This window comes from Henckelia pumila, chromosome 2 (assembly GCF_033568475.1).
Source record: "Henckelia pumila isolate YLH828 chromosome 2, ASM3356847v2, whole genome shotgun sequence".
NCBI lineage: Eukaryota > Viridiplantae > Streptophyta > Magnoliopsida > Lamiales > Gesneriaceae > Henckelia > Henckelia pumila.
This window is the reverse complement of record NC_133121.1, coordinates 126798023-126821027: the sequence shown is the minus strand read 5'-3', so window position 1 is coordinate 126821027 and position 23005 is coordinate 126798023. Positions and strand designations below refer to the sequence as shown.

The 23005-nt window shown below is 35.2% G+C and overlaps 4 protein-coding genes across 6 annotated transcripts; 2 read left to right on the top strand and 2 right to left on the bottom strand.

Annotated features, from left to right (window-relative positions):
• The first annotated feature begins 490 nt into the window (after nt 1-490).
• Nucleotides 491-2611, top strand: LOC140883535 (small ribosomal subunit protein uS7). The gene is made up of 4 exons (XM_073290046.1): nt 491-724; nt 1424-1695; nt 2118-2321; nt 2421-2611. The coding sequence occupies exons 1-4, from the start codon at nt 644-646 to the stop codon at nt 2473-2475; spliced, it is 612 nt and encodes a 203-aa protein (XP_073146147.1). The 5' UTR covers nt 491-643; the 3' UTR covers nt 2476-2611.
• A 1038-nt stretch (nt 2612-3649) lies between these two features.
• On the top strand, nt 3650-5878 carry LOC140883551 (uncharacterized). The gene is made up of 3 exons (XM_073290071.1): nt 3650-4156; nt 4975-5235; nt 5475-5878. Exons 1-3 carry the CDS (start codon nt 3749-3751, stop codon nt 5661-5663), a joined length of 858 nt encoding a protein of 285 aa, XP_073146172.1. The 5' UTR covers nt 3650-3748; the 3' UTR covers nt 5664-5878.
• Nucleotides 5879-6944: 1066 nt separating this feature from the next.
• LOC140881373 (elongation factor 1-gamma-like) lies at nt 6945-10591 on the bottom strand. Its single transcript, XM_073286633.1, has 8 exons — nt 10496-10591; nt 10303-10356; nt 9451-9600; nt 9272-9332; nt 9132-9184; nt 8902-9003; nt 8280-8787; nt 6945-7501 (listed from the first exon to the last, which is right to left on the bottom strand). Exons 2-8 carry the CDS (start codon nt 10309-10311, stop codon nt 7122-7124), a joined length of 1263 nt encoding a protein of 420 aa, XP_073142734.1. The 5' UTR covers nt 10312-10356; nt 10496-10591; the 3' UTR covers nt 6945-7121.
• A 1428-nt stretch (nt 10592-12019) lies between these two features.
• On the bottom strand, nt 12020-22311 carry LOC140879745 (DNA mismatch repair protein MLH1). Of its 3 annotated transcripts, none has more exons than XM_073283610.1 (16): nt 22053-22311; nt 21788-21960; nt 21247-21319; nt 20756-20890; nt 20434-20644; nt 19877-20025; nt 19672-19770; nt 18216-18288; nt 17964-18099; nt 17494-17588; nt 17307-17415; nt 15942-16107; nt 14896-15057; nt 13992-14160; nt 12941-13095; nt 12020-12330 (listed from the first exon to the last, which is right to left on the bottom strand). In XM_073283610.1, the coding sequence occupies exons 1-16, from the start codon at nt 22251-22253 to the stop codon at nt 12286-12288; spliced, it is 2151 nt and encodes a 716-aa protein (XP_073139711.1). In that variant the 5' UTR covers nt 22254-22311; the 3' UTR covers nt 12020-12285. The 3 variants fall into 3 exon arrangements, 2 of the variants coding, with proteins under 2 accessions (XP_073139711.1, XP_073139712.1); XM_073283611.1 differs by having other exon boundaries at nt 12021-12330; nt 18216-18285; XR_012149499.1 differs by lacking the exons at nt 12020-12330; nt 12941-13095 and adding an exon at nt 14371-14530 and having other exon boundaries at nt 14022-14160.
• Between the last annotated feature and the right edge of the window lie 694 nt (nt 22312-23005).

The following is a 23005-nucleotide window of genomic DNA, read 5'->3' as shown; positions in this document are numbered from 1 at the left end:
GTTTTAGTTATTTTGTTCAATAAAAATATAATAAAACAATTTTTTTTTTATAAAAAAAGACCAAGTTTTATGTTTTACAAGAATGAACTGGTTAGTACTTAGTACGAGTTTTATGCCTAAAAATTCATTGTAAATTTGTACTGATATTTTAATTATGGTAAGTCAAATAATTATTAAAATAATAAAAACACCATAAATTCAACATTTAATGAATAAATTTTCAAGTTCTATAAATCATATAATTTAAAATGGAAATAATTAGTAGATTGTTACAAATGTACAAAATATTATGACACCTGGTTCATGGATTGGAGAGGAATTAATAATATAAAAATTTTAAATTAATATACTTGGATTAGACAATAATACTTAAAACCAAACATGTAACAAAACAAAAATGATTAATCAATTAATATATTATTTTTTTACGCCAAACAATGCCCAATTATTAATAGCCAATCACGAGACAGGGGCAGAAAAGGGCATTTGTCAATCTTAGTTTTGTACCCTAGGGTTTATTATATTCTCAGCATATCCCTCATTTTCCCATAGAAATTTAGTACTCCCTTAATCCCTTTGCCCCCATCCTCAAGATTTCTGCGCAGCAACTCGCCCCAGCTGTAACCTAGGTGAAGAAGCAAAAATGGCGGCCGAGGATCAGCAACAAGACAAGCTCCACAATGATGTCATGCTCTTCAACCGATGGTCCTACGCTGAAGTGCAGGTTTCATAATTTTTCCCTCTTAAAGGCTGTTTCGTTTTTTGCTTGAGTTTTGATATGGCCATCGCGTAGTTTTATCCAAGATTTTACATTTTCGCTGCGTTACTTTCTTCGGTTGATTGCTATTTCGGAAAATTAAATTTTAGTCGATGAGAATAGGTTTCTTGTCTCTAAATTGGTTTCTGTGTTTAAATTTTAGAAGTAGAGGTGTATAATCTCCTACCTTGAGACGACGATGAGAAAGTGAGCTTTTCCATCACTTTGCTCGTCTAATTGGGAAGTTTTGTAACAGTTGTGTACCGTTTCACCTTGTTTGTACTTTCATGAATTTGAAGTAGGGGCATGGCGGAAGTTTGAAATAGCTCAGGTTATATGGATCTTCGAATAGGGTCTTTGTAGCCACTTGATCGGGAGTTATTTTTGTTTGTAATATACTTACCAACTTGGTAGAGATTTGAACATACCCTCGTCAATTTATTCTTATGATGGTTTTATTTCTGGGGCAGGGGAGGTTCAGTTTGATGTTTATGATCAACTCTAAACCATATGTATGTTGAGGAAGTACTTTTTATGTGATCAGAGGCTTATTGGCGTTTGAAGTCATTGTGTTATCCTCAAATGATAACCAAGTTATATGTTGGATTTTAAGTTAGAATCCTTGTCTAGTAGATGTTAAATGAAATCAACTTAATAACTTCGCAGGTTAATGACATTTCTGTTGAGGATTATATCACTGCCACTGCTGCAAAGCACCCTACATACATGCCTCATACCGCTGGGAGGTACCAGGCTAAACGATTCAGGAAGGCCCAGTGCCCAATTGTTGAAAGGTTGACCAACTCGCTCATGATGCATGGGCGAAATAATGGGAAGAAGCTGATGGCTGTCAGAATCATGAAGCATACCATGGAAATCATTCATTTGCTCACTGATCTGAACCCAATTCAAGTTATTGTTGATGCTGTGATCAACAGGTTTGGAGAAAAACTGTTTTTTGTTGCATTTGAAAGAACTTTCTTGTCATAGTTATCTTGGCACTTAAGCTCTAACCGTAGTTGCAATATCAGGTGTTAGCGTGATGCTTGATATATTTTTGGAGGAAAATATTTTAGCTTTGTCTTTGGACGACTTGCAAAAACGTGGGACCGCTTCGTGTCGAATGATTACCTCTTGCAGTTGCACACCTCTTTTTTTATATGATCCTTAATCCTTATGTATACATTCATGAAGCAGATAATAGAACCAGCTGGATGAAAAATTTTGGGCCAAACTGATTGAATCTTACTCAAGCTTTTGTGTTGGGCCAAACTCATTTTGTCATAATAGTTATTGGCACAACGGATGCTTTTTTAAAATTCTCGTTTGGTTCTGAATTGGCATTTTTCTCATGATGTAGTGGACCTAGAGAAGATGCGACCAGGATTGGTTCTGCTGGTGTCGTCAGACGTCAAGCAGTTGATATCTCACCCCTCCGTCGTGTTAATCAGGCCATCTATCTCCTTACAACTGGTGCCAGGGAGAGTGCGTTTAGGAATATTAAAACAATATCAGAATGCCTCGCGGATGAACTCATCAATGCCGCGAAAGGGTCATCTAACAGGTGAGAAGTGGGATCAGGATGGTCCCTTACCTGAGTCAAATTCTCAGTTACTTGGAAATGGTTTTTGTTTTCTTATCCATCAAATTTGTGTACTTGCAGCTATGCAATCAAGAAGAAGGATGAGATCGAGAGAGTGGCAAAGGCCAACCGTTGAGAGATACTCCACTTTCTTGTCCGGGATGTAGCTTTACTCTCAGAAAATTTTGGTTTCTCCTGTTTTGTTAGCGAAACGTGTAATACACCATGTTTTGCATATTTTGGTTCTATGGTGATATTTTTTAGTTTTTTTACACATTTTTTGGTAGTTTTTGAGATAACCGAGAATTGCAATCCATGGATTATTTTGGTTAATTATCTATTACTATTTAATTTAATAAAGTGAGTTATAGTAACTTTTTTTGGTATTTTTAAGTGAATTTCTAAAATTACCCTTCACCTAATAATACAATTTTTTAAAATCAAATGTGCAATTCAGTAATTTCAATTAATTTTCAGATTTTGAAAATTAATTCTCACTATGTGCTCAATTGTTTAGGTGGTTGTTTTTTTAAATAATAATAATAATTACATATATTTTTTATCTTCTAAAATGGTAGTTTAATAATACATACGGGCTAATTGCATCCACATCCTCTGTGAAAAGTCTAAAAGACATAAAACTCCTTAAGAAATATTAATAAGTTAATGCATCCCTCAGTTTTTTATAATGTAGCACATTTCACTCCTACGTTATACAAATTTGGGCACATTTATACCCTCTCATAGGGGTTTTATGCTAATTTTTTTAAAAAATAAGGTCTAACATACTATTAATTTTACACATGGGGTTTTATGCATTTTAGACTTTTCACAGGGGGCGTGGATGCAATTAGCCCTAATACATACATTAACAAACATATTCAATGCGGGTGAAAGTGCGATTTGTCAGTTCTTTCCTCTCGAGTCTCGACTACTTGTTATGTTCCGCATAACCAAACCAAAACTTCCCATCTTCGTGAATGGCGCATTCCCTTATGTAGTGGTTGCTTTAGCCTTTGCGTGCCGCATGATATCCCATGTATTACATATGCTCATAGATTCATTTTTACAAGGTTAATCACTAATAGGAAGTCGATAAAAGGGTTTTGAAGACCTCTGAAAAGTAATTACGAATTGATAGAATGTTTTCTATTATTTTTTATGTTAAAAATATTATTTTTATGATCGAATCTAACCATATCATAAAATCTTATTTTTAATTAATTTAACAAAAAATAAAATAAAATAAAACCACATTCTCCATTAAATACTTTGTCCTTATCCAATTTTTTGTGTGTGGCAATTGGATTCGCAACCTGTCTCTTCTCTTCACAGCCATCCATCGCATAGCACACCCCACTCACTAGTCCTCCTTCCACGCCCACCAGTGAGTTTCACTTCATCTAACCATGGCCAGCGCAACACCCGCCCACAGCCCATTCTCCGCGGTTCCATCGCCCTCTCGCCGCCGCAGATCACCGTCACATCACCACACCATCCTCTCGCCACTCACCACGAAACCCACGTCCAAGATGCCTCTCAAAACTTCTCACCGAAGCGTAGACTTAATCACGTGCAAGGCCACTGAGGTATCGCAGTCGTCCTCATTGGCTTCGGCCTCCAGCGGCGAAGATGGGAAGAACTGGGTGCCGGTGGTGCCGCTGTCTGCTCTGCCCAAGGGGGAGCGTCGCGTGATAATACAGGATGGTGAGACCATACTTCTGTTGTGGTACAAAGATGATGTTGTTGCTATAGAGAATAGGTCTCCTGCCGAGGGTGCTTATTCCGAAGGCTTGCTCAATGCTAAGCTCACGCAGGTTCACTGTATTCTCGTGCTTAATTTGTTTTTGGTTTTCCTGGTTGGTGAAAGATGATTGCAATATTGCATACTGCGATGCTGAAATTTTTTAATGGGTAAACGTCTTTAAAATGAGGAATTTATCAAGAACATGAGTATAGTATGAGATTACAATTACATAAAGATGGATATGGTTAAGTGCTACCAAATATTTTGGACCAAGAAAATTGAGTTTCACCTGCTGTAAGGCACCATAACTCAGACTTCTGGAAATAAAGGGACATGATGAAATCTAACCCCATCCATTTTGGAATCTGACATTGGAAAATACCTATAAATGAAAAAGTATAAGCTTTGAACATTGTAGTTATGAAGTTGGGAGTTTCCTTCAAATGCTGACCCTGAGCTCAAAAGAAGGCTTGGCTTTTACTTTAAAGGTTATTTTTTACACTTTTGTACTATCTCGCTTTTTTTGGGCATCTACGCATTTGGGTACTTGTAATAGTTCTTATTCATATGGAAAATTCTGTGTGAGTTTTGGGTTACTGCAAATACCATCAAGAATACTGTTTGTATTCTCCGGCGTTTACCTGCTTATGTTACAAAATGAGCTGTTCACTCCTCCACCCACAAAGCCTTTTCACGACTGGTTGTGTATTGATGTTGTATAAATAAAACTAGTCAACTTTTTTTATGAAATTTAGCATGAGTAAGATGAAACTACTATATTTACTTGTCACTTGCAATGCTGCTGATTGTAGTTAGCCTTTTATGATGTCATAACTTGTATAAAAGCACGCTTCATTCTTAAATAACATATTTGTTCATGCATTGCAGGATGGATGTATTGTCTGTCCAACAACAGATAGCACATTTGATTTGCGAACTGGTGAGATCAAAGACTGGTATCCGAAGAATCCTGTACTCAGAGTCCTGACTCCACCCCTGAGAACTCTATTTGTGTATCCTGTGAAATCCGATGGTGAAAATATCTTCATAAGCTTGGGAGGAGGAACTAAGTCAGATGCATCTACTGAGATTGTATTCAGCGGGAAGGCTCAGCCTGGTTTCACTGCCACAGATGTCAATGTTGATGAGGTAATACAGCCATCGATGACCCTACATAATATACATCAGCAAACAATATAATCTCTGTTATCCCGTGTGCCTGTCTATATGCCTCAACGGTACTTTTTAAAGAGTTTGAGTTATAACAGTAACATCGGTTATATTTTTTTGGTATTATAACACCATTTGATCTTTCGGTATTAAATGAAAGATCTGTTTGCTGCTCTCAGGCAAGATTAAGATGCTAATGGCAATGTGTTTCTCCATAGGTAAGGATGGTGGTTGACGAAGATCTTGAGGGTTTCGGTTTCACAGCGAAGAATGAATTGATAAATGGAAGGGCGGCAATTATTGGCTTTTTGGTACTGTTGGATTTTGAACTATTAACCGGTAAAGGTCTGCTCAAGGGAACTGGTTTCTTGGATTTCATTTATTCAATTTCAAACTCCCTGAACTGATTCTTATTCTGGGCATGAAAAAGTCCAGGATTCTTTATAATTTGCTGCTTATAGTTATCGGATCATATTTCTTTCTGAACAATTTTTGTTTCATGGCATCGTTGATCCCTGTACATGTGGTATATATATGGTTTGATACTTCGATTGAGTACCTGCGTTGTTACTGGATACGAGTATAATTTATAAAACTTCAAAAGTAAAGGAGATCGTCTATATGTCAGTGACTGTAATCTTTCTTTCTTCTTTTTTTTCCTTCGAAGATGATAATTATCAATTGGAAAAAAAACAAAACAAAACAAAAGAAGAAAAGAAGAAGAAGAGAGTTATTTGAAAATTATGCGCCTGTAAACACGTTATCAATGAACAAACGTTTCTTTATAATATTTTTATATAGAGTTCTTCACAAAATTTTAAATCACAAGAAAATTTTACCCACTATTCAATTTTTTATGATATAAAATAAAAAATGTATGTGACCTCAATTGAGGGCAAAAAAGTATGTGTCCTAAAAAAAATGAAGATAGAAAACTATGTAAAATATTTTTCTCTAACATATGTACCTCGCTTACATTTAATAATCTATTCTATTATATTATGAAGCTGGGGTTCTAACACATCATTATTCGAAATTCAATTAAAAAAATTGGGTTTTACTGAAAAATATCCTAAATTTCTGTTTATCTAATTAAATTATCAACCAAGTTGTAAAATAGACACATTACATATCCAATAATATATAAAGTATCACTTAATATATATACAAATAGATACACATGGATTTTGGTAAGATGTGTTGTGTTACCAGAGGAGGATGACAAAGTGATTAATAAAAATAAAAATAAATAAATAATGCGATGTTTAGAAATAGAAAATAACGATAAATCGTTCGGACGAATTTACTATATCGAGCTTGAATTTTACGTGAGAGAGAAAGTTGTGTTCATTAAGCTTATGCATCGTAACAAAATCGACGCAGGAGTGTCATGTTGAAACCACCTAAAAATTTTAAAAAATGGAAGCGCCATTAAAGGGTTCAACAAACTCTTTAACATTTCCATGTAAATTATATTGGTTGTTTCACTGTTGAAATGAATTATTCGTACACGATTAATGCACTCCCTTGCCTTTGAGTGATGAAAATTCAACATGTATGCATCTTTGTCAAGATTATTACTCTAAAAAAGAGGTGGATGCGTATATCTTATCTGTATGCTTCACGATCAGTCGAAAACAAGAATATAAATATGATGAGAAATCAAGCAGCGGAAGGGGATGATAAAGTGAAACAAAGACTCCGACTCGATATTAACCCAAAATTGTAAAACACGCCTACAAAATTCAAACTATGTCCTGATAGAAAGATCATTTGTGTTGAAGCCAAGTGCCATAATTTTAGAACGTGAAGAACAAAATTAAGATAATACTACAACCTCAAACTACAACTCCCGCACAAATTTCTCACTTGAAGCACTTGGCATCCAACAGAGGCTCACCTTCAAAAGGTTCGGCATCTTCAATCATCTGACTCGCACGTTCCTTTTGAGCTTCATCGTTTATATCCACCTTAGTCCACTCATATAGTTCCATATCATAACACTCATCCAAAACAAACTGAGGAATTTCTGTACCACGGAAAAGCCAAAGTCCCTTAACCTTGAATGGGCCCTGGGATCCAATAATCAACATCTTCCCAAATGCGTACTTGCGAGCCAAATCCATTCGCTGAAGAAACCCGCTCACCTTGTTCAAAGTAACAAAGGAGACAGTGTTTTCATCATTGTATTTGTAGTCACAGAACCATAGAGAGTATCCCTCTGGATCATACATGTCCCAAAAACCTGCAGACCGTGAAAAAACATGAGCCCACAATACTAAAGAGTTACACAGAAGCAAACTATTGTACCCACAGTGCTCAAGGTTGCAAGTCGGAGGCAAATTTATACATTTGAAAGTTAGTGTTGGGTTTTGGGAGGGTGCCTTAAATCTCACTAATGATTAGTGTTGGGATTCAGACTAATTATTGTTGCCGTAAAAAAGTTCACAGGCAACCACAGAACAGTCCATGAGGATTCATGTCATCATATTAATACCAAGGGAATGACAATAACAAGGCGGCAAAATGGACTGATAGAGAATATGGGAATTCATAAACTGTTAAAACTCAAACTAACAGGCATGCCTAAAAAGGATGCAAAGATGTTAATTTCCTAAAATCAATACAGGAATACCGACTTTCTTACTTCCGGTTCACTTTACAATTCATCTTTTTTTTCACCCGTCGAGCGGAGGAGGAACCCTACTATCCAGGGCAGCAAGTATATCAATGAGATATAGAGTACGGTTATCAAGGTTGGCTATCAGCAACTCAATAATCATAACATAGAAGGTTATATTTTGGGCTAAAGCTGAGTGCACAAAGAAATATGCAGCCTCCTTCAGAGAGTTTATACGCAGCATGCAAGCACAAATTGATTATTTCAGAGCTGAATCATCAATTATCCAGAAAAAGAAACAAGCCTAAATGACAGAGACACAGAGAGCAAGAAAAATGGTAGAGTATCCATTTCGACAAAAATAAAATAAACATTTTATCCAAAAAATGCTATAAGAAATTACCTTTGATGGCAACCTCACGGAAGTTGGTCTTCGTGTTTGAGTAAAGCCTCTTCCAATCATCCATTATCATCTTACTTGGAGGCAAAAGATCCAAAGGATTCTTTGGTTTTGGCTTAGGTGCTTCTTCTTCCTCAGCTACTTCTTTAGGCTTCAGTTCTTCTTTCTTAATCTCCTTCTTTGGTTCCTCCTTAGCCTTGGGTTTTGCAGTTTCCTTTGGTTGTGAAGGTTTTTTGGATGCAATCGGTGGAATAGATTCCGCTTGTTTCACATCACCCAAAACCTTCTTAAAATTTGGCTGATTAACCAACGTCCAAAAGTGCCTTTCCACATGTGGGAATTCCGAGGTAAAGCTCTTGGTCATGATCAACTTAAATCCCAAAAGCAGGTTACATATCACAACAATGTCAGCAAGTGTGACACCATGCCCAACCAAGTAGGTATTAGAGGCGAGATGGGTGTTCAGAGCTCCCAAAGCTCTTTTCAATGCTGAAACTGCAATGTCTTCCGACTGTGTAAAATCAAAGTGATGAGATTCATAAAATGACTATTGTAGAGCCAGAGGGGAGGGAAAACAACCCAAAGAAAGAATATGTGAGTGTCAAATGAAGCAAGCTCAACTTACAGGTGCAATATACTGTACAAAACCAAGTCTTGGGTACAACCAGCGTCCAATATTCACATCAATTTCAGTAGCAGCAAAATCCATCCACTGCTCAATGTGGCCCTACCAAATCCAAAAATAAAAATATGAGAATAAAAAAAGTGTGATCAAGACATTACTAAATCTTGTCAAATACTTAAAGCTCACAACATGAAAGTTATGTCTACAAAAACCATGTTTTCGTTCCTTACATAATCAATTAGAGAAGATCCATACAAAGGGTTATCGGGCTTCAAACGAGCAACTGCAAAATTAAACTAATAAGCACGTCTGCACGTCATAGAAACCAAGGCGGTATAAATGGATCAAAATTAAACGCAAATGGTGTCACCATAGCGGGCGATTGCATTGCTTTCAAATATTGCTCCATCAGGTGTTTCAAGCACAGGAACCTAGACAAGAACTTGACAATCAGAAACACTGCTCATTTTAATACTTCAGCATAAGGTTAAAAAAAACTTTGATAAGAAACAATAGCCACTAGGTAAAATTCACTTTCCCTTTACATACCTTTCCTATAGGATTCAACTTAAGATATTCGGAAGTCTTATTAGACACACCCATCTCGAAATCCTTTGCCAGTTCAACCTTCACGCCAGTGTACTCTGCCGCAATTAATGCCTTGAAGGCATTTTTGTTTGTGCTAGTGGCATGCAAAACCTGAATGGAAGACCAAAAGAAGTTGGCCAACTGAAACAAGTGCTAATATACACGCATCCATATAGACTAAAGCTAAAGAAGAAGATATTCAGTGAACTGAAATGAGGAAATAAGACTTTGAAGATTGTCTTCAAGGACCCATATGCCAGCAATTGTCAAATTTTGAGAATATGTGGCATATTAACTATTTAAACCAAACTATCGGTGATGCAAAGAAGTGGTACTATCACAGTTTTTGCTAGATATATAATAAGGCGTGGATTAGAATGCAAGTGAGTTGCATTACTAATGATTCAAACACCCACAAACATAAACAACGAGCATAAGGCCGTAAGCCCAGGAAAACCTTCAAGCTTTAATGTCACCTTTACAATTGCCACAGAAACGGATGTAATCACAACACCCAAGAAAATAAATCGCTTCCCTCTTAAAAAAACATCGATAACCTAGAACCAAAATAAAGACGGAACCCATAAAGAAGTTGACACGCCACAATTAACACGTTTCAATTAAAATGTCGTGCAGACACACTGATTCATATTTTTTGGTGGAAAAAGAGATGCATGCAAAATCAAGGTACCTAAACTTGCAACATATTGAATTCTGAAATAAACAAACGAAACTCTAGCACTCGTAAAAGAAACAAAAGATTTGCAACAAATGCCCATGAATAAACAGGAAAGAAACAAACAATCAACTCACCAGAGCCATGGATTAAACCGGATCAAATCTTTCACTCTTCCAATCAGTAAAAATCTGAAAACACGGCAATTATATATCTTTTCAATGATCTGAATGTCCACGGGAGTAATAGGGACGTAAAACTGTACAGAAAACGTAATAAAATAACAGATCGAAAGGGTTTGGAGGCAGGAAGAAAAGTGAAATAGTTTACCAGTTGAGTGAGAGAGAGAGCCGTGTACTCCGCGGCAGAGTGCGAGTCTGTGTAGTGTGCATAAAAGAGAAGATTTAGGGTTACAGGTTGGGCCTTTATAAAAGGTCAAAGGATAATTCCGGGATTTCATTTCCCTAATTATACAGGCCTCCGAAAAAAACCTCAATAAAAAGTCACCATTTCTTCAAAGGGCATAATATATATATTATTTATTTATTGCAACCTAAAATTCAATTTACATAACTCCCACCGTAATTATTTGACATTTCCTTTCTCTAAAAAAAAAATAATAATATTTGACATTTCCTTTCGAAAATAAAACCTCATCTCCAAGATATGAAGCTCTGGTCAATCTTTGTAGAATATTTTTAGGGCATTTCTTATGATTTTATTCACAACAAAATAATTTTTAACATAAAAAAATCTAATGAGACTATCTCACTGGTCAATTTTGTGAGACATATTTCATATTCAATCCGATATGTTAAAAAATATTCTCTCCATCTCATCCGTTTAGGAAACATTTTTTTTTATCCGTCCTAAATATATATTTCATCCGTTTCAATTATATTGTCCACGTTTCCTTTTTTATTTGTTCCAAATATATAGTCATACACCATATTTAGTAATACTTTTTTACATTTTTTTTCTAATATATCCCTATTAACTACACCTTGAAAATTGTGCAATCATTTTTTAATACATTAAATAGGGATAACATAGAAAATTTATATAAAATTTACTTTCCCAATAAATTTTTCTTAATTCGTGTGAAAACTAAAACAAAACAACATATATGGAACGGAAGGAGTAGTATAATTTTCATATTTAATGGCATTTTTCATATTTTTTTTATATAAATTTACCTATATTAAATTAATATCATTAACTGTTTGTACGATTATTTTATTCAATTAAAATTTTCATTAAATAAAAGTAAAATGAAAATTTTCTTTCTAAAATTTATTTTCTCAAATAATTTCTTAATTTGTGTGAAAACAAATATTTGTCTATTGATATAAGACAGAAAACATACTTTTTATGTCAAAAATATTTTTTTCCTATAAATATAAATCGAGTTAACTTATCCACGAATATAAATATGTAAAATCATCTCATAAAAAAACGTGCACATAACTTGATTCATTAAATATTTCATTTATATATCATATATTATTTTATATTTATATTATAGTATTTTAAATAATTAGCATTATTTCGTTTATATTAAGGTCAAATTACAATAATTAAAAATCGTACGTACCTATTTGTTTAAGAATGGCGTGCTTAAGACAAATAGTTGAACAATCATTTCTTACTATTTTTTTTATACAAAGGAAATGAAAGGACTCGAATTCCAGTCTCAATTGAAAGACATGTAAAATCAATTGAACTACAAATCCGTCTCACAATCATTTCTAGTTGTTGAGATGATTGAAAAGCTCTATTAAATAGTATTCAGTTTTTACATAAATTAAATAAAAATTTTATTTGCAATACAATTACAAATTAAATGTTTAAACTATAAAGTGAATTCTACATCACTAATCGTAATTTGCTAATACCACATTTAAAGAGGAGCCCTTGTTATTTTAATCTTCCTATATATTTAATTAAAAATCTACACATGTATTAACTAATGATTTCAACGAAACTCGCATCTTTTGCAGAGAGAAACATCCAATCAATATTTACAGAATTAAAACGATTCCTTATGCCTGACATTATGGATCCACAAAAACAACTGAGGCATTCCAAAAATAAATGCAGGGAGAAGACGACTGTTTTGGTTAGCATCTTTCAAAAATTTTATAAAGCTTCTCCAGTGAAGCCACCTGGAAAATAATTGTATGCAGATCAACATAAAATAAAACTTGATGTTGCATTAAAATGAACATGTATACTTTACATGCAAAATAACAGAATGACGGCTAAATACTCTGACTAGGTGAAAACAGAAGAACAATGTGTAAATCATTTGGTCAGCAAGATAAGCTGGAAATGAACATACAATACATACATAAGCAAGGTGCCTGTGAGTGTATCTACACATATATGCATACAAGCATAGTAAAAATAAAACCACGGGAACAAAAAAGTGCGAGAGGAAAAACGGAGGGAGGGAAAGAGTTTGACCACGTGGTTTGACTTGAATAAGTTTCAACTTTCAAGGGTAAAAAGACAAATGTTGAAAACTCAAATTATTAGTGTCATTCGCATGAGTGGGAAAAAGTTCTCTGAATCACAACTCAGTACTCCAGTTACTATCACTTAACTTGCCCGTGAAAGGAAAAAATGTGATCGATTTTGAAGAATATGCAATTGTATATAGTAGCATAAATTTAATAACAAATGCTGTCGAGATTAACTTAACTTACGACAAGGTAGAGCAGTAAAATTACCAAAGAATATTTTATTTTATTAAACCAAAAAATATTTTTATACCTTGACAAATGTTCCATTTGTAGCCATTGAAGTAGGAGGCTTCAGAAAAAGTCTCATGGAGGGAAACAAAACATGTTGAATTGACCATTCACGCTGAGCCCAGGCATTCTCAGCCTCCAAAAGTAGTTCATCGTCAATGTCTTCCTTCACGCTATCTGATTAAAAGACAGTCTTGTTAGTTTGCGGGTTGAAAAGGTGTCAAAAGATAAAAATTTCTGAGATATAAGTAGAACACGATTTAACATCAAGAATAAAGGTATTTAGATAGACCAAACCCATGACCATTGATAAGAGTGACCTGATGCGTTCAATCTATGATTTATATTCAGCTTTCGTGTTTCGCAAGGGAAATAAATATTTATATAAATTGTTGTCTCAAATCATTGAATTTTTCAGAAGACCGCTTTTATCAAAAAAGACCTGACAGTGTCCTCTGTGACCGTAAAGTCAACAATACATCAATGCAAGGGGTCTTTTTGGATCCCCAGAAGCTCCTCAATTTTATTCTTACACCAGTTTATGAGTGAAATGTGATTACTGATTATAGATGGGATGGCAACAAGGATTTAATATTCATAAATTTAATGTGCTAAGCATGAAAATCGAACTAGACATTTTTTAGAGCAGCACTACTGTACATCTAAAAAGATTACAAAGACAGCAAAGTTCGATAAATGGCTGTGCTAAAAAAATGATGCGTGCATGAAGGTGTCCTGGTTATTTGGTAAACTCACTTTCGTCTCATCCTAAGCCTAACCATTAAACAATCTCAAACCATATTTTTTTTCAATTTCACCTATGAGCACAGCCAGCATAACTCAAACTAGGACCTATTGCCCAAGAATATTGACAGCCCACCATTACGCTTATTGATTTGCTGCTACATAAACTGAAAGGTTACCTGTGGAACATATCAAACTGAACCCTCCTTATTTTTGTTCTCAGAAGAAAAAAAGAAAGTAAAGTTCATTTCATTTGCACATTATTCAAATTTCAGCCTAAGAACAGTTCATGTGAGAGTTTCATTGTGTCATGGCATTAACAGTCATACCAGAACTTTTTGAGGTATCTCTCATTTCATGACTGTCAGAGGGATCTCTTTTGTAAAATTTCAAGCCATTGCCTGATGGATTAGGTAATAACGGAGGATGAAAGGCATAGAAATTCCCAATAGCAGCAGCAATTGTTCTAAAACAAATTATCTCGTCTTCCCAATCAACCTGATAAACGAGAACAATCAGAAAATTTATAAAATATTGTCGCACATCAAGTCAATACAGTCTGACACGACATTACTACATAGATACTTCAAGTTTTGGTCACGAATAAAAAAAATGAATCGACTGATTCGCATCAAATAATACTTGAATCTTTAACATTGATCATCTCGTTCATGCTATTATAATAAAAGATAATCATGGAAAAGGTACCAATTACTCTTTTTTACTTGGGATGTTCTTTTCTTCCACACTTGACATGTCTACCCCAACTTTACCCCCTTTGCATTTTTTATTTCTTATGCAGAAAATAATCCCATCATATTCCACCCCATCGTCATCCAACTGTCCAAGTTCTTTCACTTTCCTCGACCTTCAAAAAACAAAATGCATACACCATCACTCCACATATTCCATCACAATACACATTACACAACCTAACAGAACCCAAAACCCTGCCAGCCATTCAGTAAATCAATTAGTGAATATACTTTTCAGATGATTTTGCTGGTTTTCGGTTATTTCGCAAAATTTTCAACTCCTAAGTTCCTAACTCACTCGATGTTCTAAATTTCCATCAACGACAGAAAGCTACGTAAAGGATAGGGAGTGGCTAACTGGTGTGAATGAGTGCAGTAACTGAAAGTCGAGAATAAATTAAATCTATAATTATACACCTAGACATCAGTTAAGATTAAATAACTGAATGTGGGAAAGCAATTAACATATAAAACTCACATCATTGCCCAGACAAAGAATGAACTCCGGAACACGGTCCATGTCTGGAGTGTACTGGTCAAGTACAATTGGAAGCCTGGACAAATTACCACTTGAATCAATGTGAATGCCAAAATATTCCTCCAGCAACTCAGCCTTCTGCTTAAGTAGTTCTGTATTCATCTAGCAAGCAAAAGAAATGAAAACTTAGGAAGGAAAATTGACTGGCCATCTATGGCATGAAAGAAAATTATCGTAAGAACTAAGAAGTGGACAGGTACAGTTTTTCGCCAGTAGCATCTCAAGCCCCAAGCATTTGTGCACATATTTCTCACAGTCAAAACAATGGCTTGCCACTAGATCACAGTAGAAGTCCTCTAATTCAGGGTATATCAAGACATGGAGGACAGAGCATGAAGTGGATACCGAACCTATGTCACACATTCCCCTTCACATTTTTTAGTGTGCACTAAGATAGAATCCAATAAAGATATTTGCTACCAGCCTACCAATACGAAATTCTTTGTTAGAATTAATAATCAACAAGTCGAGCAATTCATCCAGTTAATTCCAACGGATGACAATCTGCTGTTAGACAATCATTCAGTCATGGTGCAAGGAGGCACCTCATCATGCTCAGAATCCAAAATGTATAAAACAAGAAAAATAAGGAAAGAAAAAACAACCTTTTTTATCCTCCTAGTTTTATAAATGAAAACCATGAAGAAGATTTCTAATCTTTTGACAAGTGGTTTTAATTGTTCATAGACCTCAAGTGTGTCATGGAGATATGTTCAATGAGTGCATAAATAACATAAGCATTCTGTTTTAAAGCATTGCAAACAAGTCCCAGATTATGCCTACAAAACACCCAATGCACTAATGCAGGGCAGTAAAAGTAAATAATTAACAAAAGAAACATAAGAACTGGGTAAAAGTGTCATGATGAATCAGCTTCTTTGGGTTGAGCAAGAGCAGGGAAAGGTGTAAAGGTAACAAAATAGACTGACGAAGTAAAATAAACCTTCTAATTTACAGAATTTGCAAAAATTGATGGGACATATTACTTCAGCAATCTTTTCCTTTAGTTCAGCATCTTCATTGCCTTCTGGATCCAAATCCTCCTCTTTCAGCGCAAGCATTATAAGTTCTGGCAATGGAGCCGGATCGCTCAGTTGAATTGCAGTAAAATGGGCAAACCGCCGTAAGACTTGCTGATAAATAAGTTCTTTGCTGCAGGGCATATCAACGAAACTCAGACGGCAAAGGGAGAACAACATAATTATTATGATACAGTGCTGTTTTATTGAACATTTTGCAATCAATCATGCTAGTGGATCATTAAGCCTAACATAAATATTGTTTATATGAGCTATGCCACGCTAATAAAACGCATTCCATGGTTATGGATAAAGAAAGCTAACCACTTCAATATCTGTGAAGAATAACCTTTAGTACCCTGGAACCTAACAAACATTTCACCATAAAAGCTGAATTCTGTCTGCCTAAATCACATTTGGCCTACATTCATCATAGGTTACTCTATATTTTGATCCACTAATAATTATGTGACGTACTACTAATTGAGACGTCTATAAATCATGATATTCAAAAGATACAAGCCAAGGCACTCTATGCTTGAATATAAATTACAGTAAAGAAACCAAGGAAAAACTGGCTGCGCTAGGTTTTGCTAGAAACTATTTGTTAGATCCTTCTTTGCCATAAAAAAGAGTTTTAACTTTTATCAAGTCACCAACTCTTCTAAAACCAACCAAACAGTAATTTTTGTTCAGTTACCCAAATTACAAAAACAAGTCATTGCGTTGCCGTTGAAATAAAATAGTTTCCCGCTGCTATCCAAAAACAGATTTTTATGGAGTCTAAGTCTGAAATCAACCTTTGCAAGAAGATAAAGGAGGAAATAGAAGACTTCGTTTAACGTGCCTCATTTCAAATTGTACTCTTCGAACAAACAAATTCAAGACATAAAGTCTTCTATAAACAACCATGCATAATTAGGTAGACAATTTATCATGGGCCCGTTTTACCATTTAGAACATGCAACATTTCTGTGGAGGAAGCAGTCAACAGGTCAAGGTTTAGCAGGAGAAGATGCAAAACACAAAAAGTGAGCAGCTCATCTTTTCAGGTGTGTAGATGGGAAGCTAGGAAAAGTTCTCGAAGGGGGAAGATATCTTCATCTAAAAAAAGTGAACATGTGTAACAACAGTTATTTATCACAGTCTAGAGTGGCTTAATGAAATGGTTTAACAGCCTGCATGCATTCCTCTGTTGACATAACAAAGAAGAAGCAATCACATGGCATGAGAAGTTAGGTCCAGTGTGATAAAATTCTTCAGTGCATATGTTTCAATTAAGTACAATTTTCACTATTTTCACTGGGAAACATGAATAGGAAATAAAATCACCTCAAGTTTACCACATTGACGAGATAAAGGTGTGTATTGTGCTGAAGCAGAGCAAAGACATCATCGGCCATCCCAATATATGTACAATGACCAACAACATCCTGCAACTCTATGACAACAAATAGTCAGCGGAGGGTGTCATTCATTATTTTGAGAGTTAACTAATTATATAGGATTTGACCTGTACCAGAGTGAAAACTGGAATCAATCTCTCTAGTAAGTTCCTGAATGCTACCAAGGTCTGCAGTTTCCCGAGGGTTCCTCCTTTGCCTGATAGAAGACCTGCAGTGACAGATGAAACATGGACAGTATGAGGAAATGAAACAAGATGAAGGGTTAATGTACAACGCCATTTGACATTTTTATTTGGAACAAGAATGCACGAATCACCCACAATTTGACATTTTTATTTGGAACAAGAATGCACAGAATCACCCAAGTCATAACATTAAAAATGCATACAAGGTGAGATGTTCAGAATTTCAACCACATTCAAAAAGAAGTCCTACAACACGTTCAGAATGGATGCCAATTTGACTAGTTTCTCCCAATCATTTATCATATATTATTTTAATTACAATGCTTGCAAGATGGAGTGTCCTGTATCATATGAAACACGTTACAGATATGGATGAGCAAAGAGCCAATGACAACAACCTTACAGAGGTCAAGAGAGAACTTCCTTTATCATTGCTACAAGGTTTAATTTGCATGTATGCGTGCAACCTTCCTGCAGGATCCTGTGAATCTGTCCGCACCATTTTTTGCACTGGAACCTTTTGTGACTTTGAACCTAATGTATAAAATTAGATCTTTAGAAGACAAAGCTTAATAATAAACAATGTAACAAATAACCCAACACCTTTGAAAACCCTGCAAAAGGCCAAGGAACTATTTTGTTAAGCATACCTGAAGGTGAAGGGTGGCTAAGGGGGTCTTTGCTCACAGGCATAGAAACACAAGGCGTTGGATCCATTCTCTGCTGCATAGAAAACTCCATCCTTAGGTTTACTGATATACAACAAATCAAAGCACAAAAGAATTGTTCTAATCTCAGTTATACCTATAGGTTCCAAAATAAATTTCTTTCAGATTGGCTTCAGACCAAACTTTCGGTAAATTATATGAAAGTCAAAAGGTATCCAGGATTTCAATTTTACCAAAACCATTCATCTACTCCCACAACATTATGCAAGAGCAACACCATAAAAGTGTTAAGATCTGAATCCGTCGATTTCATACCTATAAATAATTTCTAACCCCAATTAATATTAAGTAAAAAAGAACAATTTTTAGGGACAAACTATAAGAATTATAGGCACGAATTTCTTGGGAACAAATTTGACTTTAATTCAAAAATAGATGTGGTAGCTAATAGTTTCTAGAATTATAACTTGGTCAATGGCCACAATACAAAACATTTGAAGAATGGGGACTGAAAAATGTTATCGATTGCAATATTAAAGGATACATCGGTTTAAGAATGTATATAATCTAACACAAGGATACTTTTAGAAAAATACAACAAAAAAATATTAAAAGTTCCAAAAACAATAAAAGTGAAGAAATTAACGCATAGGGATGAACATGAAGTTGCCGCCAAAAGTGATTTGAGTTTACCTTGTCAAAGGGACAAAATACATTATTTGGCATCCCACAAATTCCATATCACATCAAAGGGAATGTCAAAAAGTGCATCCCCATATGGAGTTTGTGGCATGTCAAAGCATATCTTCATCCCTTCAACATGATAACCTATCACTTTAATGCAGTTACATAGTTGGGCAATAAAATAGTCATTGTTCTAAAGGACGGCGCCTAGGGCTGCCTAAGTGCTAGGCGATTGCCCACCGCCCTGATTTTTATAGAGTTGATGTCTCTGAGTGCTATTTAATTAATTGGCGGCCTAGACCGCCTAATTGCCGCTTAGGCGGCTCAAAATCCTCCAAGGTGGCCGCCTAGATTAATAATAATATTTTATTTTTAAATTTAAACTTTTAAAAAAGATTATTTGCAAATTTTCCGATCAATTTGTCTTAGATGAAGATGAGGAATATGCGATGACTTTGAGTTTGAATTCGATAAAAAAAATTTATTGGAGAAATAATAAGATGAACGAGAAGAATTACATATTTGCTAAAAAGAAAAAACCGACTAGGACAAATTAGATGTTTAGGCTAAAAACCATCGGGGAATTGGATAATTAATCTAAAAAGAAAAAAACCGTCTACGCGTCTAGACGGTGGGTGACCGCTCGCCTACCGCTTTTTAGAACATTGAAATAATTAACAAGTATAAAACAACATTTGAATACCACAATGTGTAATCAAGCAGCCAAATTTCAAGGTTCAGTTTGACTAAATACCTGTTCTTGAAATGTTCGTGATTCGTTGGAGTTCCTTAGTTTGGATTCTATGATAGACTGTATCTTCTCAATTATAACTTCTTGATTCAGTAGGCTTACCTACATATGATACAACATCTTAGGTGCAATAAAACCTCAATATAGGATCGATAGCTTTTCTAGTTGCTGCTATTCACATTATCATATGTGCAATTTTTATCAGCACCTCTCTCTTTGTTGGGTGCACGTTCACATCAATGTGCTCAGGCGGCAATTTGATTGACAAGTAAATGAATGGTTTCGATGCTTTTGGCAATGTTGCAGCATAAACAATTTCAATTGCCCTCTTTAAAGCACCACAATCCACCAGTCTATCTGCACACAAGGGGAATATATGAGAGACAAAGGATTCACTATTTTACAGCAGACAACATGCAGAAAATCTTTTGGGATAAGACTAGGTTCTTGTGGTTCTGCTAGAACACAAGAAAAATTTCACACCCACGTCTATTAAAAATGACCGAGGGGAATAAATTAGAAAATAGTAATTGCAGGATGAGTCTGGAGAAATTCCAACTATTTATTATTAAAAATGACAAACATAAAATTACTGTTTCCACGCCTAAAATGGGTAAATTATTAGCACATAAATTATGATCCACGACCACGAGCAGTATATAAGATTTTGCCAATAGGATACACTCAAACTTCTAGCTTTAGCCAAATATGCCTCTTGACATTATGATTAACTAATTACTAAAAAATCAAGGAATGTATACTTACCATTGATAAAAAGCACCACAGTTGCCTTCTTTGCTATGTAATTAAAATTCGATATCAAACCTTCCATTTTGAAAATCGAACTTAATGGATCATCATCTGAAGCTTCTACAATCATCAGCTGTTGAGAAACTGACAACCCGTAAACAGACCTGACCGCATCAAGCCTCGAAGATGTAGCAACTGAGTGAACATCTGCTCTAGTAGCCCCATGCTGAGTAAAGAGAAAGCTTTTATTCCAAAATACACAACTCTTGGACGTGGTGGAATAAGATTAAAGGGGAGTGTAAGCAGCGATAGGTAATCTCAATTTTACCAGACTAACCTTTCTGCAAGAGAAGCTTACACTTTTGTGATGGATTGCAAACCTACATATTAAGTCCACTATTTTTGGATAGTCATCGGCAGAATTCTGTAGTGTTTTCCTCCGAGCAGTCATGTTGTAAAATAAATTTTCAATCTGAGAGAGATGCAAATAAAATAAAAAAAAAAAGAGAGAAATGAGGTTATCAAAAAGTTTATGAGATATAAAATGCAGGCAAACAAAATTATGATGGATGAATAATTTCAGAAGGATCAATGTGGATGTTACATCTCCATTGTGATGCCTTTGACACAAAAATTAATTTACATCCCTAGTTCGCTCTTTCTCTCGCCATTAACGTGAAGTGATGAAATATTATTTGTTTCACATTTTTCCCTTTATGTTTTCATTTTCTAAGCCAGTACCAAATCTTGAATTTTAGAGGTTTGAAATAGGTGCTTTAAGTCAAAGGATAACAGAAAAGCATGGGACTAAACCATTAAAACACGTACCATGATTTGGGTACCTTTAACAGCTGCACAAGGCTTGGGTTCATGCTCCATCATACCATCTCTATATGTAGCCCTAACCATAACCGTATATATAAATATAAATTAACCTGGTTATTAAACTGAATTGTATCAAGAAACAATGTAAAGCACAGCCCCAAGGAAACCAGAAAAATAATTAGCTAATTTCCAAGAGCTAGCAGAGAGCCTAACAGACAGAAATGCATGCTGTGGACTTACAAGCCAGTGAATCTATTACCCATGACAAGAAGACGATAAACAAAAGAATGAGAAACAGATAAGATTTCAACACGATAGAAACAATGAAGTAGAAACATGGAATTCCATTTTACTTATGCACACACACAAGGAGTTTGCAGAATAGAATGCTTCCCGCCAACTCTGAAGATCAAATTGGCAGATTTAAGAATAACCTCTTAAACTGCCCTAACCTAAACACTAGATTCAGTAATGCATTCACATGAAACATCATAGTTACTGAAGCAGTTAGGTTTTATGAAAAGTGACAGTGCATCATCATCACCTGTAACCGTGCAACTGACCCTCGGTAATAGTTGTAACTGTGACATGACCAACATAGGTCATGCTTGCCAAAGCCTCCCCTCGGAACCCCATCGACTTAATGGACTGTAAGTCCTCAAATTTACTCAGTTTCGAGGTTGTGTGCCTTTCACATAAAATCGGTAGATCTTCGTACTATGCAGAACAGGCAGGAGCCAGCAAAAATTAAATACTTTTCAGCATGTGAAGAAAAAAAAAACCACTAGATAAAATTAATCACACGGTACCCGAATGCCGTGCCCATCGTCGGAGACTTGGATAAGTTTGAGGCCGCCGTCCTTGAGAGTTACTGAGATAGAGGTGGAACCGGCGTCGAGACTGTTCTCCAAGAGCTCTTTCACGGCAGATAGTGGGCGTTGAATAACCTCTCCGGCGGCAATCCTGTTCACCACCGCCTCGTCAAGGCGATGGATGCTCGGAGGCTCCATATCCCAATCCCAAAGGGCAAAGGCTCCAAATTTACTCAGAAGACAAAAAAATTAAATGCACACGACTGGCTGCTTAAATGTATGCTAGTAGAAAAAGAAAAGGCGTGTATATATATTTTAATTTTTTTTTTTTTTAAACAGACCGCGCAGACCCTACCTGTATATATATATTTTAATTTTAAATTCACTTGATTTGATTATAATTATCTACAAAATGATTGAGATGTAATTGTAATTTTGAGTTTTTGATACAAAAATTATCACTGAAATATTAAGCTTTGAGGATAATAGATACTTATATTAACAAATATAATATATCTTTGGTTATAAAAACAAAAAGAACATGATTACTTGGCAATTCACCAATGAGAATCCTCGAAATAATAATTATAACAAAAATGTTCGGTTCCATCGTTGAAGTTTCACAATTTCAAAATTGATAAATTTATTAAACATTTCAGAAAATAATACATTTTGAATCTTAATTTAAACAAATGACAAAGATAACCTCAAAATTAAGTTCCATTAGATTTAACATTCCTACCAATAATCATGATAAATGTTTCAATTAAGATAATGAAAATCAGGTATCATGTACTTGCATTCAAATTTAAGAAAGGAAATAAAAGTTCTTACCGATATGAAACTCCACTCAAAGTACTAATAAAACGAATTAAACCCACAGGGGCATAGGTGAGTTGGTAAGGCCTGAGGTGACGTGGGAAGAAATTCATTAGCGTTCATGTGGAGCA